This window comes from Sparus aurata, chromosome 4 (genome assembly GCF_900880675.1).
Source record: "Sparus aurata chromosome 4, fSpaAur1.1, whole genome shotgun sequence".
Taxonomy (NCBI): Eukaryota; Metazoa; Chordata; class Actinopteri; order Spariformes; family Sparidae; genus Sparus; species Sparus aurata.
The window spans coordinates 14,403,054-14,418,593 of NC_044190.1; the positions used below are offsets into that span (position 1 = coordinate 14,403,054).

At 42.1% G+C, this 15,540-nt stretch overlaps 1 protein-coding gene and 1 pseudogene across 2 annotated transcripts in view; one reads left to right on the forward strand and one right to left on the reverse strand.

Moving 5' to 3' along the window:
- Positions 1–15,540, reverse strand: part of lrrk1 (leucine-rich repeat kinase 1) — a 90,868-nt gene that overhangs the window by 36,146 nt on the left and 39,182 nt on the right. For both annotated transcript variants that reach the window (XM_030414873.1, XM_030414874.1), the window contains 8 exons: positions 11,074–11,288; positions 5,910–6,074; positions 4,000–4,172; positions 3,728–3,848; positions 3,081–3,240; positions 2,372–2,550; positions 2,174–2,271; positions 32–203 (listed from right to left, as the gene is read on the reverse strand). In XM_030414873.1, coding sequence (XP_030270733.1) covers positions 32–203; positions 2,174–2,271; positions 2,372–2,550; positions 3,081–3,240; positions 3,728–3,848; positions 4,000–4,172; positions 5,910–6,074; positions 11,074–11,288 — 1,283 coding nt within the window. The remainder of the gene's footprint in view (positions 1–31; positions 204–2,173; positions 2,272–2,371; positions 2,551–3,080; positions 3,241–3,727; positions 3,849–3,999; positions 4,173–5,909; positions 6,075–11,073; positions 11,289–15,540) is intronic.
- On the forward strand, positions 14,138–15,456 carry LOC115580029 (prohibitin pseudogene; annotated as a pseudogene).

Consider the following 15,540-nt stretch of genomic DNA (forward strand, 5'->3'; position numbering starts at 1 on the left):
GTGAATGCTGACAATCTGCTGATTTCACTACCTGTAGGTCCATCATTGTTAGACTGATGAGCATCCTGGCGATGAAGCGCTCCCAAAACCCAGCAGGAACAAAGCTCATCTTTATAAGGCGCTGCAAGGTGTTGTTGGTCTGCTGGCGGAAGCCATGTATGTCCATGGCTGGCTTGTGGGGAAGTAGGTGGGGCAGCAAATAGCTAGAACAATAGGAAATGATAAAATGAAGAACACATTTTAAACTAGAAAATTAAGAAACTGCAGCGATAATGGCTTCTTGGTGCTACTGCCAGGATGTTTTTGCAGTTGCTTTCACATTTGCTATGCTGCTCAGCCAGCTCTGGAGAGTCAGGTGCAGAGCCAGACCTTCTGGTCTGATGTGATGTGACACCCAGAGTCACATAAAATTCTGCTCTGTTTACAGAAGGACGGAGAGCTCAAACATTCTTTTTTTAACTTTGGGGATAAAAATGTGGATTTGTGTGTGTTCTGAAAAAAAAGAAAAAACAAACAAACAAAAAAAAAAAACCACAGCTGGCTGCGGCGAGCGTTGAAACCTACTCAACTTCTGAGGAATGCAGCCCGAAGTCACATTGTTGTAGCCCATTACATAAGCTGGCGATCACTCACAGCATGAATGAGTTTGGCATTGTGCACCAGTCAAAACACATCAGTGGATGCTGATGATCACTGTAGGACCGGCATGCCTAACCTACTGTGGCATGACCAGAGGTCAGATGCAGAAGTAGAACAGGTAAGCTGCTAGGCATGCTATTTAGTATGGCTTAATGCTACAGAGGTAGTAACACAATGGACATTTCTCTAACACTTTTTACACAGTGTCTCCGCATTATCTCCAGAGCGGTGGTTCGCCTATTCTCCGCCGATAGTGATTCACAGAGTGAAGCATCTCTGCCGTACTGCTGCCGTGTGATTCACACAGAAAGCCGGACAGTTTATAATCATATGGATGCTGTTATAATGTGTAGTGACTGAGATACTGACCCACCAAACATCCTGGAGAGTGACAAAGTTATGTTTTTCGCGTTAAATTACATAATTACATAATCACCATCAGTAACCGGAAGTCTCGGTCGGGAGGACTGACCGTCATGGTGATTTATTTTCATCACAAACACTCGGTGTGTTAAAGTTGTTTGCCAGTGACAGACGCTGTTTTTCAGGCAGAAATGTGACGAAGAGTCGGTAGGACAGGCGGAGGACGGACAGGAGGACAGACGCTTCTCCACGTACAGCTGTGGTATTTGTTTTCCTCATATAAGTTGCCAACGATAGTTACAGTTACTACGTTACTTTTGTTTGGTCATGTAACGTTGCTGTGTGGGACATTTCTCTGTATTTAGTTGAGTGAAGGACCTGTGTAGTTATTGGACTAGTCAGACCGACACGCCCTCGCTCCGTGCCTCCGGCTTATCCGTTCACACTGGGACGGTTCACCAATAATGCGGCCCTGATACTACCTCCAGAGGCGGATCAGCGCCTGAGCGAAATTTCCCCCTTCTCCCCATCTGTAACTTTCACACAGAGGAGGGTGTGGAGAATTGGCGCAGGATCCCCGCATGCAAACGGCAGTGTGAATGGGGCTAGTGAGTAGCTACTGTGATTCATTTGTGATCACTCAGTTTGGTCTTGTTCCTCAGTTTAAAATACATAGTAATCATCTGCCTCGCATCCTGATTGTTCACTGTTATTTTCAGTTTGTCAGTAAGGACACACGATCACTAGTAGCACCAGCATGCTAGTAGCATAACGACATAGCAGTTTGGCCTTTCAGCAAACTGATCAGCGTGGGTTCCCAAAACATCACATACACTCTGCCTGCAGTGACAGGCAACCAAATAAAATGATACCTCGAGTGAGCTTGTGTATTTCTCTGGTTTGAACTTTGTTGGAATCATTTGGAATGATGTAAGGACACAACTGAACAAAGTAAAAAGGCTAGCTGTTTTTAGGCATTTTAATGCAGAAGTCTTACATACTACGTCTTCAAGTGGCAGCTTAAGTTTGGTTACCTGTTTATACAGAGTAATTTGTTAGGCATGTAGCATATGCTGAGTAGTGTAATAAAACACAATTACATAGCAAATCTTAACGGAAATTCTGTATTTGTATCAATTTAGTATCAACTAGTATATATACAATATTTTACCTGTTGTTGGCCACAGGGAGAGCAATCTCAAACTTGGCAAGAAACTGGAAATACTGCTCCTCTGTATGCTGGGTGAACCCTGTTCCCACCAATAGCATCTGTACAACAGATATCATCAGAGACATCACCACTGGAAGTCAGTATCACAATTAACAAAGGTCAGAGAACCCTTCTTTTTTCTCTGAAATGTCAGCTTACCCTGAGGTCCTCCACTCTGATCACTCCATTCCTGGCCACAGACTGAGACGACTTAAGGTGCATGATCCTTTCCAGACACTCTGACAGCCACACAGGACACAGGAAATACAGAGTACACAGGCCATGGCTGGTATCAGGGAAGTGCAGCAGGTTCCCCGTCTCTATCAAGAAGCTGATGGCTAAATGTGGTTGAAAAAACAGAGGAAAATCATGAAATATTCACAAATGTGACTCCAAGTTTTTCGAAAGATCTCTTAAAAAAATGGTGTGTGGTCTTGTTTGGCGCACTCACATTACCCAACTAGTTTGTTTTTTTGAGAGAGGGAGGGTGTGAGTACTTTCTGAGAGCTGTGTGCAGTCACAGAGGCTAAGCAAGCTACTGGATGGTCAGTAAATCCCTCCAAGTTTTAGGGCTGCTTGCTTATCCAATCACAATGTCTCAGTTTCTGTGTTTACATGTGCTAAATACAAAGGATAAAACATGAGGTTGAGGACGATTTGGAGTTGTTTAAAGCACCTTTAACAGAGATGACCCTTGAGTAATGCAAGTACTGTAATTCATTTCTTTTGCTGCTGGACGGTGATTATGTGCCTGGGTGTAGTGCCTCCTTTTCTCGTATGTCTCCAGGTTTTGGTTCCTGACCAACCGGTGGCAAGTCAAAACTAATTACTGTCACATTGAATGTGTTGGCTGAATAAGTTTCAGTACCGGTCTGCAGGTCCTCATAGTCTCTGATGTCACTTCCAGGGTTCTGTTCAACAATGCAGTTCAGTTGGGTATCAGTTAGGTACTGGACCTCTCCCTCACCATCTCGCCTCTGCTTCTCTGCTATCACTGCTTCCTGAAGTGTCAGGTAGCTCCTGGGGATCTGATGGAGGAGACAAAGGTCAACATCTGCCTGCACTTCAGAATAACATCAGGAAGATTTTAAGTGCTGGATGATTTTGACAGGTTTATGATCTAATCTAATGGAGCCTTTTTTTTTTCTTTTTTTTTTATAAAATAGTTCCAGGAACCAACCTTAGAAACTATTATAAAAGTGTCTTCAGTGTCTTTGTGCCTTTCAGCTACATCTCACAGCCACAACAATAAGACATCACTTGTGATTGTGCTCCTTTTTGGTATTTACTGTTGTGTGCCAATGAATGTAGAGGTGAAGAGGGAGATTTTAACTGGTATTATGACAAGCTCTATTATAGAGTATAATGATGCAATAAATTTGATACCACACTAATTGAAACAAATATAACTAACTCAGATATAACAACGAGGATGTATGCATGTACTTCTGTACGTTTTCAGTAGTTTTTCTCTGTTGCTCCAAACAGTGACACACAGTGTAAAGCATCACTCACCAGTCTGCCCAGCAGCTTACTGCCAAAGGCTGAGCTTTTGCTGTCTTTCATGGAGAGAGCCACCTGGTAGATCAGCTTCTTCAGACCATCGACACCCTCCAGAGTCTTACAAGACACTTCACTGAGCACCAAGACACACGCGCATACATGAACACAGACTATACAGACGGATTTTCTGTCAGGCTGATACTAGTGACACAACTGGCATGACGCTTACACAAACGGTGCAGCAGTACAAATAAACAAACAATAAACGCAAGATGTGTGCTTACTGCAGGTGTTTCCAGGTGATGTCAGGGTAGCCGCTGGCTCGAGCCCCTGATGGGGATCGACAAAGAGCCAGAACATAAGCTCTGAGTGTGGCCAGTCTCTCAGTGCGAAACCGGGTATCGATGAGATCCAAATGTGTTCCCACCACCACCACTGCTGAGTTGGGTGCCCGTGCCTAAAAGCCACAACACACAAGAACTGAACTGCTTATTGAATGTGCGTTAAAGAAAATATGGAATATAAGATAACATACTCGTTGGCTGCTCCATACTGCTTTTGAGGACAGAAAACTTCCAAGTGAAAAATAGGGACTGGAGAACGCTGACAATATGAATAATCAAATTGCACATTGAAAACAAAAAAAATACACAGATTTAACCCCAATACTGCTCCTGATGTGCTGGTTGGCACCTTGCATGGCACTCACTGTCATCAGTGTATGAATGTATGAATTACTGCAAGTCGCTTTGGCGTCTGCTAAATGCCCTAAAATGTATATTAATAGAAGCATAAAAAATTTAACAATAGTACATTTTTGACCTTGGAAACAACTGTTTGACTCACAAGCTCTTAACTCAAAGTCCAACCTCTGGCTTTTTTTCCCACAGCATTTAACCACTTTAACCAACATGTTATAACCCACATATATAAGTGGTTACGTGTTTCAATCAATGCCTTAGAGTGTTAAGCATTAGTGCTTACGGAGAAATTCAATACGGGGGCTGATACCTGACATTACACATTTCATGACCATGAGCCTGAAACCATAATTATGGAATTTCTAGCAATCTAAACCTTTCAACCACTGTTTGGTAAAAGCTATTAATCATATTTACTGTCAGCATTTCATACTCTTTTCACTTACTGCGCCTTTGAGTTAGTGTAATGAAAGTTTATTGCACTGTACTCCGATAATCTGGATAACCTTGGCGGAGACAGTGGAAAGAGGAATAGAGGGACAGTGGCAGATAAAGTGGAGGTGAGGCATAGGGGTGTTTTGGAGAGGGAACACATGAAGCAGGACTCTGTGCATTTGATAACAGCCTAATTATGTTCATAGCTGTAATTTATCACATTTAACTATATATTTTGGTTTCCAGTTTCATTAACTAATTTTCAAAAAAATAATAATAAAACAGGCTTTTATTACTGAAGCAAGAATAGATTTATCAGATGCAGGGTACATTTTTGCATCTGATTGCGTATCCCTCTGTGGCCAAACATGTAGTCATGTATGTGATCACTTGCGAGCTGCATTACCTCTTCACTTTAATGTCAGTGGCTTGACAGTTGTGTCTTCTTTAGTTTTAGTTAAGACTTTTGAACCCCTACATTCACTATTGGGAACAATCTTGTGCTTTATTATCATATTGAAAGTTACATTCAGAACTGATGAATACAGGCCCTCATCAGCAGCCTGCAGGTAAGTTAGGTCCAAAGTAAAAACGCTCGACAAGACAGAGTAACAACAGAGGAAAACATTGCTCTAGAGAGCCCCTAAAACAGATTATTATTCAAACTATGCACATCAATCAGTGGGAAGCAAAGAAAGCAAAGAAAGGCATCATTACATGTTACAGTTAGTTAATAGGCCTCAGTGAACCATTTGAGTGAAATCACGTAAGCGCTTTCAACATCTCTGATGTCATCATACTTCTTTTTGATGACATCTATCTGTGTGTGGTTGGTTTATGTGGTGTGACAACCAAATTACTTCACTAGAGATAAGACCACTCTTCCCACCATTTCTTTTTTCAGCACTAACACATGCTCACAGTCACACCTTTCACTTTCTGACACACTAACACTGAAAAACAGCTGGATCATGTTCTCAGCAGGTCTACTAAAGTGTGTGCGTGAGTGTGTGTGTGTGTGTGTGTGTGTGTGTGTGTGTGTGAGAGCTAAGTTGCACCTCTATGTTGAGCAGCCATGTCTGCAGGTTGGCCACAGCTTCCTCTCCCAGAGCCAGGTTCCAGATCAGCATGTACAGGGCTTTATCAGTGAAGAAACACTGGTTCACTGTGGACATGCTGGCTTGACCACCGATGTCCCACACGTTGAAAACCACCGAGTTCTTCTGTGGGTAACGAGACGACAACCGAGTTAACTCTAAACAGGGCACTGATGGGTGAGCATGTGATGTGTCAGGAATAAAAAAATGTCTTGAGGAGATATCTTGACTGTGAAACTATACAAGGGAGTGACACCAGCAGAGGGAAAAGGTAAGCCTTGACAAATTCCATCAAAGCTAAATACAAACTTGTAGGACCACCTGTTCCTGCTCCAGCGTCTCTATCAAAAACAACGGCCATAAAAGAGAGCATGGCTGCACACTTGGCCAGTGGACAGGCTGGAGCTCCACATTTTTAGTACCTCTATCAAAACATGTCAATCATCACAGCTTTGTAGCCAGCTGTGATGACTGACACGTTTTGATGGAGACTGTTCAAGCTGAATTTTATAGTTGTGTTCCCAGAAACAAAAGTTTGTTATTTTAATTTTAATTTACTTTTTTTTTTTATTACCAGAATTATGTTTCTGACACAATATCTATATCTAAGTGTTAACTCTAACACTTGATGAGGATATTTATCGGACAGTAATTAATACAGTTAGAGGCATTAATTAACAGTTAATTAAAACAATAATAAGTATTAGGTAACTGTTAAATAATGTGTCTTCTTAATGATTATTAAGGGTATAAATGTCCATCAAGGTACTAACTTATACAAGCACATTTACTCAGGATGTTAATTAACATGTTAACAAGAGAGCAATGTGCACACCCCTAATGCACTGGACAGGACTGTGAGACAAGGTACTCGAAAACTGTGAAACAATTTAAGCTGCTACAATTTATGCTTCAGACAAATACGCATAAAGTTAATTAGAAAATGGATAAAAAACAAGATATTTACAAAAAAACAAAGTGAGTGGAAAGTGATAGTTCAGGTGGTGCTTGAGTTAAACAGTCTGATGGTTGTGGGGATGAATGTTCGGCAGTAGTGCTCCTCCTTACACGGTGGGTGTAAGAGTCTGCTGCTGACAGAGCTGCTCGAGGCCTCCACAGTCTGGTCACCCACCACCTCTCTGGAGTCCAGTGGACAGTCCAGAACAGAGCTGGTCCTCCTAACCAGTTTGTTCGGTCTCTACCTGTCCCTGTCCATGTCTACCTCCCAAGCTGGCCACCACATAAAGAAGTGCTGATGCCACCATAGCGTCATATAATGTTCGAAGTAATGTCCTCTGCACGCCAAAGGACCTCAGTCTCCTCAGCAGATGGAGGCAACTTTGGCCCTTCTTGTACAGGGAAGTGCTGGCATCCGTGTTTTGCCACCATCTCTAGGTCCAAACCCTAGATGTTCACTGGTGTGATCTGTGGTGTCTTCCTCTGGAAGTTGATCACCACCTCCTTTGTTTTACTGTTGTTTATATGCAGGTGGCTGCATTCACACCAGTTAACAAAGTCATTGATGACCCCCCTATATTCCTGTTCGTTCCCCTCAGACACACATCCAACATTGGCTGTATCATCGGGAACTTTTGGAGGTGACAATTCACAGTGTTGTGTGTGAAGTCCGATGTGTAGATGGTGAAAAGGAAGGGAGGGAGCACCGTACCCTGCGGGGCCCCCATGCTGTATACTACCACATCTGAGACACACTCCTTGAGTCATGAACCATATGAAACCATTTCATTGGGCTCTAAATGAGGTTAGCTTCCCAGCAAAGATGTGAGTCAGAAGACCCTCTCAGACATGCACCCTGTTATGTATATATCATGGCAATTTACAAGATGCGAGAGGGTGGGAGAGAAATTAAAAGAGAAATAAACTACATTTCACCCGCTGTGTGTGTTCTCTTCATGTCTGTGACATATTCTACATATACAGACATAAATTGCAGTGAAATGCTGGTACAATGGTCAATATGACCCTCTAGATCATTTTCAGGTCTATTATTGACAAGAGCTGTGCATGTGGTGCAGTAAAAACAGACAAGAGTCCTGTGAAGATGAAGCAATGCAGCTTGACACACATGTGAGAAGCGCTGCTTACACATCCAGTGTAAATGAAAATTGAGCAGTAACGCCACTCAGCAGCACTGCACATGTATCCACTGTGTCCAGCCTGTTAAGCATGGGAGCTCAACACAAACATCTTCATCTACTCCTGTCTAAGTGTGTCCAGACCCAGAGAATATTTTATATATGATAGAAATATGACGGAAATGTCTTCACAATGACTGGTAAACTGTTGAACTGTTTGTGTGTGTTTTAATCACGGACTGCTATAGTAACTTTAAATCACAAGCTCAAGGATGTGTTGCTTTTACGATTAATGGCATTATCAACGAGGGACTGTAACTGTACAAGCTGAAGAATAGATCGATACCTGCCCGCTCTGACCCGACTTCACACTTAGAAGATCTAAGTTTTGCCATGTTTTATTGTATGTTGCGTTACTGGTTATTTTTTAGGTCGTTAGCCTGTTGAATCAGGCGTGAGCATGTTGCTCTGAAAATATGGCATCTCCCAGTCCGGGGCAATGTTGGACTAATGTTGCAATATTGAGAGACAGTCAAGTGAAACTGTGGACATTAAGCCTGATTTGACACCAAATAAATAATGAGTAGGAGGTATGCTGCTGTTACTTTTATATTTGCTTTTCGCGTTTATACTGTGCTAGCATTAGCTCTGTTGTTATACAATGCCATGTTGCTTCTTTCACAATGTATTTTTTTTGGGGGGTGGGGGGGCATCACGTGACATAATTACAGTGATGAAGACCACTACAAAAACTAGCTTCAAAGCCTGCCGCTCTTCCTGAGGGCTTGTTAGCACCCAGCAGTGAACTTGCCAACACCATATACAGACCGTTATAAAGTTAGTGGCCTGCTGGGTGAGGCTGTGCAGCTGAGGTTAATGTGGATCATATTCCTTCTTTAACATGGGAGGTGGTGACATCTTTGGCTTAGAAGTGGTACTTGTGGTGATATTTATGGTAGTAGTGCCTTGCTAGCTTAGGGACTGTGAGCTGACCAATCAGAGTAGACTGATCTTTTTTTTACAGGAGGTGGGCCTTAAAGAGACAGGAGCTAAAACGGAGCGTGTCAGACAGAGGATGACTACAGCGCTGCAGCGCTCGACAGTATGAGAAAACTGATGTGTTTTTTGAGCATAGAGCATGTTAATCTATTCTAGCAGAGACCCAAATATAAGAGAAATTAGCATAATATGTGTCCTTTGAACTTCGTCATGTTAATCTGACTACAATTTAACATGCCTTTCTAATGTACTGACTGATCTTACTTTGTCGGCCCTGTGCCATTTCTGCCATTTCTGTCAACAAGTCTGACCTGAAAGCTGTCACATGAATGTAAAGGCTAGGTAAAGTAAAACAAATCTCTTCTCTTATATACATTATCAGACTAATAAACTAGGAAACACTTTGATAGACACAATTCTAAGTTCTTGAGGATGGACTCGAAAGATATAAAAGAAAAAAACTGCCTTATAAAACTACCGTAACAGTTTGACCAACAGTCTCTCATGATGTTTTTTATGTTTATTTACGTCAACTGCATGGATAAAAGAACATCCATTACATCCATTAACATATAGCGTGTGAGCAAAGGGCAGCCTGTCCTTCACTACTCATGCAGTGTCAGATGACATAAAACAGGCAGCAGAATTCACTCTCTAATAACATTAACTGATGAAGCTGGTGCGTGAATGTATTCCTGGATTCACTATAAGATGCATGAATGAATGTCCCACGTGCTCGCAGCGCTCATTAATTCAGGCTTTAATGGCGTGTAAAAGAAATTCCATTTAATCACACACATGAAATTGTGTTAGTTTTCGCAAATGGTTGATCATACTGAATGCTGCCCAGCGTAAACTTTAAGTGGTTTTAAACCTCGGCCGGTTTGCATAAAAGGATTATGGTCTTTGGCTTATGAACTCGTTGACTCTGTAACCGAGGCATGCGAGACCCTGAGAGAAGCTGCCTTGACTGGGTGGTGGGAGGACTGAGCCAAGGTATGAAGAGAGTGATGAAGAATAGACCTTTGGGCTTGAGACTTGTCAATCAATTGATTTCTGAGAGTAGTTTTCAACTACATTGATGATTTAATTTGCTAGCTATGCGTCCTTCCTGCCCCATCCTAATTTGACCCCTTGACCGTGTCAACAGGGTGCACTCTGCAGGTCTTAATGCAAATACAACCCTTCCTTCACGTTTGTTTCTTGTAATTTAATTCTGTCTGATCAAGCAGATGCCCCTTCTTGCCTTTGTTTCTATATGAATTCAAACTGATCTACACAAACAAGGAATACATTGTTTTGTGAGGCATTAAAGAGAAAGGAGAGTGTTTCAGTTCTGAGAGCTGCTAATATACAGGACCTGCTCTACAGTGTTTAAGTTATGGGTTTGGTGAGCATTCTACGAGGTGACCGTACTAAAGCGACTGCAGGCTGAGTCGTCTTTATAATTATGTACTTTCATAGTCTTATATTTTATTAGTTTTATAACAAACTACGACTTTGTCAAGTTGAAAAATTAGCTTTTAAACTAACAAACATGATCTGTGTAATTCATGGCACAATTCAAGTGGGATCAAAAAATGATTTGTCTCTCTCCATTCATACATACTATACATATTTTTTTCCAGTAGGGCAAACTGGAAGGGCTGTGACTTTGGCACTCAGTGGTGGATGGACCGTCAGACAGACTAACCTGCTGCTGGCATGGCTCAAAGTCACTATGACAGGATTTTTACCAAAATTCAAAAGGCAATGACATATTGTGCTTTTTGTTGGAAATGCTCCCAGCTTTGTGTAGTCTGTTACATTTCTGAACCAGAAAGACACAGAAATCAAGAAGCTAATCAGAGTAAGCACCAATGTTGGACTGTAATTACTAGATTTTGATCTCAGTTCAAAAGTTCCCCTTTAGTTAAAAAAACCCCCCATCTGTTAGGGTTTAAATAATACAGACCATGTGGTGCGTGTGTGTGTGTGGGGGAATAAGCAAGTACAGAATAAGCATGTTGTGCTTTTTGTGTTTTTCTCACGCTGTTTTTGCCTCCGTTGGGTTTGTCCAGCTCCCAGGTAGAGGTGGAGATGCTGTGTTCTGTTAGTTGGAAGGGGGACGCCCTGCCTGTCCGTAGAATCTCCAGGAGCGTGGTCTTACCCTGCCTTGCTGGACCAATCACAAGCATCTTCAGCAGTCTAAAAGGCTCTGCCTTTCGGAGGTGTGCTTGGAGGAAAGCCAGGACAGAAGCAGGACCTGAAAAAATCAGAGATAAAGATTTGTTTTTCAAGGTGTAAATGACATTACAACAAAACTGTTCTGTTCCGTTTTCTACCGCTTGTTCCGTGAGGGTCGCGGGGATGTTTTATCTCCCCTTTTTCAGGGGGGAGTTACTGGGGCCAATTCCAGTTAGCTTATGGGCGAAGGCCAGGTACACCCTGGATGAGTCGCCAGCTCAATGCAGGACCCTTACTGATGGCAGAGGCTGCCAGACAAGGTGCCAACTGCACATCAGGAGCAATTTTGGGGTTCAGTATCTTGCTCAAAGATACTTCGACATGTAGCTCAGTCCCACCCCAACAACAACAACAAAACTATACAAACGGATAAATAATTTCCACTCCTTTACATTTAGCTAACAGGAAATGGGTGTCTAGTTAGATGAGCTAACAGGCTGAAACAACTGGACATCTAGTGTTGGGGAGCCTTAAACTATATGTAGTTGAACTACATAGTTTAACTACAATCTGCTGTAACTTGCTGGTAGTTAAACAACATTCATATTGCATCTGCATCAAGTAAATCAACTACTTTTTGGGTCATTTTTTGTAGTTTAATTACTCAATTTAAAAAAACACAATTTACATGAAATATTTTTTTTATAAAAAAAAACAAAAAAAACCTATATAATATAATTTTTTTTTAAATGTATTTTTCTTTGAAAAAAGGAATGAAACATGTCATGACATGCTAAGCCAACGCCGCCTCTGATTGGCTTGACCTGGCAGCACTTGAATACTTCACAGAGTGGACAGATCTTTGTGCCAAGGAAAGCACAAGCACGTCACATGTGAGCTCTGCAAGCCGAAAAAAACAATAATTTTGAGTTTTTTCGACTTTTCCATCTCGAGTTGAGAGGCAAATTTCTGCTGGCATGAGAATTTTTTGTAGGCTATTATATTTTGTTTCATATAAACCAAATGTTGATTTATTCAATGCTGAATTAAATGAGTACTAGTGCAGTGCCCGTAAGAAAAATGTATTCCTATAGAAAAGTGTGAGGTTAAGTAGCTTTTTCATGGATGGCCAAATGAGGTTGTGTTTGAAGGTGGGACGTCAGGGATATTAAGGTTTGCTCTGAAATCCGATATTCCAGGGTATAATTGGCCGTTTTTGATTTTGCCATTATATTTCACCCTAAAAACTATTTACTTTGTCAGCACAACTTCACATGTGTGACTGTACAGTTATTTTTTTATTTTGACATACTGTATTAACACAATGGACCTAAATTCACAAAAAAAACATAAAATCCGAGTAGAAAACATTGGATTTTTTTACTGTGAAAACCACAAATATGTTTAAGAAACCATTTTTTATGACTTATAATGCAAATATAAACTGTTGTTTGCTAAATATGTGCATACATTTAAAAAATGTATATGTAACTATTTACATTTAAATGCAGGCAATGCTCATTCAGCAGTCTCCTCATTGTTTTGACTCATTAAACAAAAAACCGACTCCACTACACACTAAACACACTACACCAAACACTACAGAACACACTAACTATACACTCCAAACACGCTAAATGTCACAAATCTCTCAACTCTCAATATCGCTGTCTGTACACCGACCGTCGTTGCCTGTCATTCATCTGCCTACGTCCTTCCCACAACTTCCTGCTCCTCAACAACCAAACTTGCTGCTTGAACACTTTCGTGACAAAAGCTTGTTTTTACCATTTCACAAAGCAAACGTGATGGCAATGTTCACGAAAAAGCGTTGCGGACATTATTTACCAAGTCCGGTTTTGGACGTGCCGGCGCGTCTGGTCCGTCGCCTCGGGAGGTGGGCCGTGTAGGTGGGCTAGCGGCTAGCAGCTAGCTACACACGAACATCCACAGATTCCGATTCCACTTTGTTGTCTGCGCGTCCCCAGATCTCCTCAGACCCGAACAGACTCGGTCCGGACTCTTTTAGTCTCATTAATCCACAACAGTTAGTTTAGATGCACAGAACAGAACGGGACTGAACCGCTGGCATAATCCCGGTCCGGCTCCCTCCACTGGAGATATAAATCCGCTTGTTTACAGCCAAACTTGCCGCTTGGACACTTTCGTGATAAAAGCCAGTTTAAACCGTTTCTTCCTGCACCAGACACAAAGCAAACGTGAAGGCAATGTTCGCGAAAAAGCGTGGCAGACATTATTTACCCCAAGTCTGGTTTTGGACGTGCCGGTGGGTCCGGTCCGTCGACTCGGGAGGTGGGCCGTGTAGGTGGGCTAGCGGCTAGCAGCTAGCTACACACGAACATCCACAGATTCCGATTCCACTTTGTTGTCCTTGCGTGTCCGGATCTCCTCAGACCCAAACAGACTCGGCCCAGACTTGTTCAGTGTCATTAATCCACAACAGTCAGTTTAGATGCACAGTGATTGGCTCTGGTGCACACGTGACTGTGGCGGCTCTGGTGGACAATGCTCGCGGAATTTGTAAAGCATTTATGAAATAATTTATTAACGGTCTCATTGTAGTCCAAACAAATGCGAAGTTGCACACCCTTGAACCACGACGCAGCAGCCATGTTGAAAGTCTCAGCTCAGTCTGATCCTGATCCGCAGAGATATTTGAGGCACACACACATACACACACACACAGACAGACAGACAGACAGACAGAGATTCCTTGCTTTTATAGAGAGATAATGAGTATAAGTAGTTGCTAAAGCTACTTTTTTTTAGCAGTAGTTTTCAACTACATTTCTCCAGGGGTAGAAATGTAGTTTGTTCAAACTACTGCCAGGCTGATCTCCATGTAGTTTTACAATTTACACTTGCAATGTAGTTTCCCCAACACTGTGGACATCTGAGCAAACTGTGATGACATGCAGCAAAGATCTGCACTATGTCATCACATTGCGTATCCTCTTTCAGCCAGCTGCCACGAATCTTCACTGGTATTAGTGAGGACTCTGATGAGAGAGTGCGGTTTGATGATGGTGATCTCAGTACCCAGAGAGAGCTCGTGTCTCTGCAGGTTAGTGGGGACCTTGCAGAAATGGCCTCCACCTTTGGCCTAATCTTGGAAGACGTTTCACTGATACAATTGAGCTTTAGAAAATAATTTACAGAGATCTTTGAGATGAAGCAGGTGGCTCAGCAAGAGGCTGAGGCCCCATTTCATCACAGAAAAGGCAGAGCAACAGAAGCTGGCTACCATCATCTCAGCAGAGTGGGATTCAGAGACTGCCTCCAACACCCTGATGGAGACAGGCGACAGTCTGGTAAAACTACAAAGCTGGAGGAAGCAGAGGACATCGCTTTCCAGCTCCAGCTCTCAGCAATGTCACCTACCTGCCCTCAGGACAGGCACATTGCTCCAGTTGTCCCAGTGATAATCTCATCTCACTTCCACCCCACTCTCTCTGTCACGAGGCCATGGAGGGGGTTGCTGGAGGATTCAATAAGGACTCCCAACTTCACACACATTCCTCCCACTTAAAAGATAATAAATTATGGACTATAAATGCCATTACTCTGTTAACATTGTGCTGGAAAGTTTCATTAAATTGCGTAACTGCTTGTATTTAAATCTGAAACGAAAGGCTCTCCTTTGGATTCACTGACAAAACTGACCAGAGATGATTTATTCATGTGACTTAACTTCTCTATGTGTTCTGATCTGGCAGAGGCATTAAATGTCTGGAATATTTCTGCTTCCAGTTAATTATTTCTTCATGAATAATAGTGGTAAACCCAAACAACTGGAATGTGTCTGCTGGAGGATGAGCCTTCATTCTTTACGGTCGTCCCTGTGTGTATAGCTTGTGTGTAGATAATGTAAAAAAAAAAAAAAGGCTAAACTTAATAAATTGGCTTTCTAAAAAAGAAGGGAAAAAAACCCAATAAGCTCCATGTTCCATGAGCAGTAAGACTGTTATCCAGACTTTCTATAAAACATCCGTCAATGTTTACAGAGCCACTGCCAGCTTCAACTTAGTCTTTGAGGCAGAAGTTTTTTCCCGTGTAATGAGGGATGATGAGCAACATCTGAGACACGCTCACTGTCAGTTTGAGCTTCAAAAGAAAGAGGTTTAGTTTAGTCTGGATGAACTGCTTTGTGCGACTGCTTATGTTCCTTAACCAGTTTGTTACTTTATGTCTTTTTTCAGAGATACCACCATGTTCCCAGATCTTAACCCAGGTTATGAACTTGGTGACGTGACAACTCACTCCATGATGGCACTGAACTACTTGAATTCAAATCAGTTTGACCATGTAAA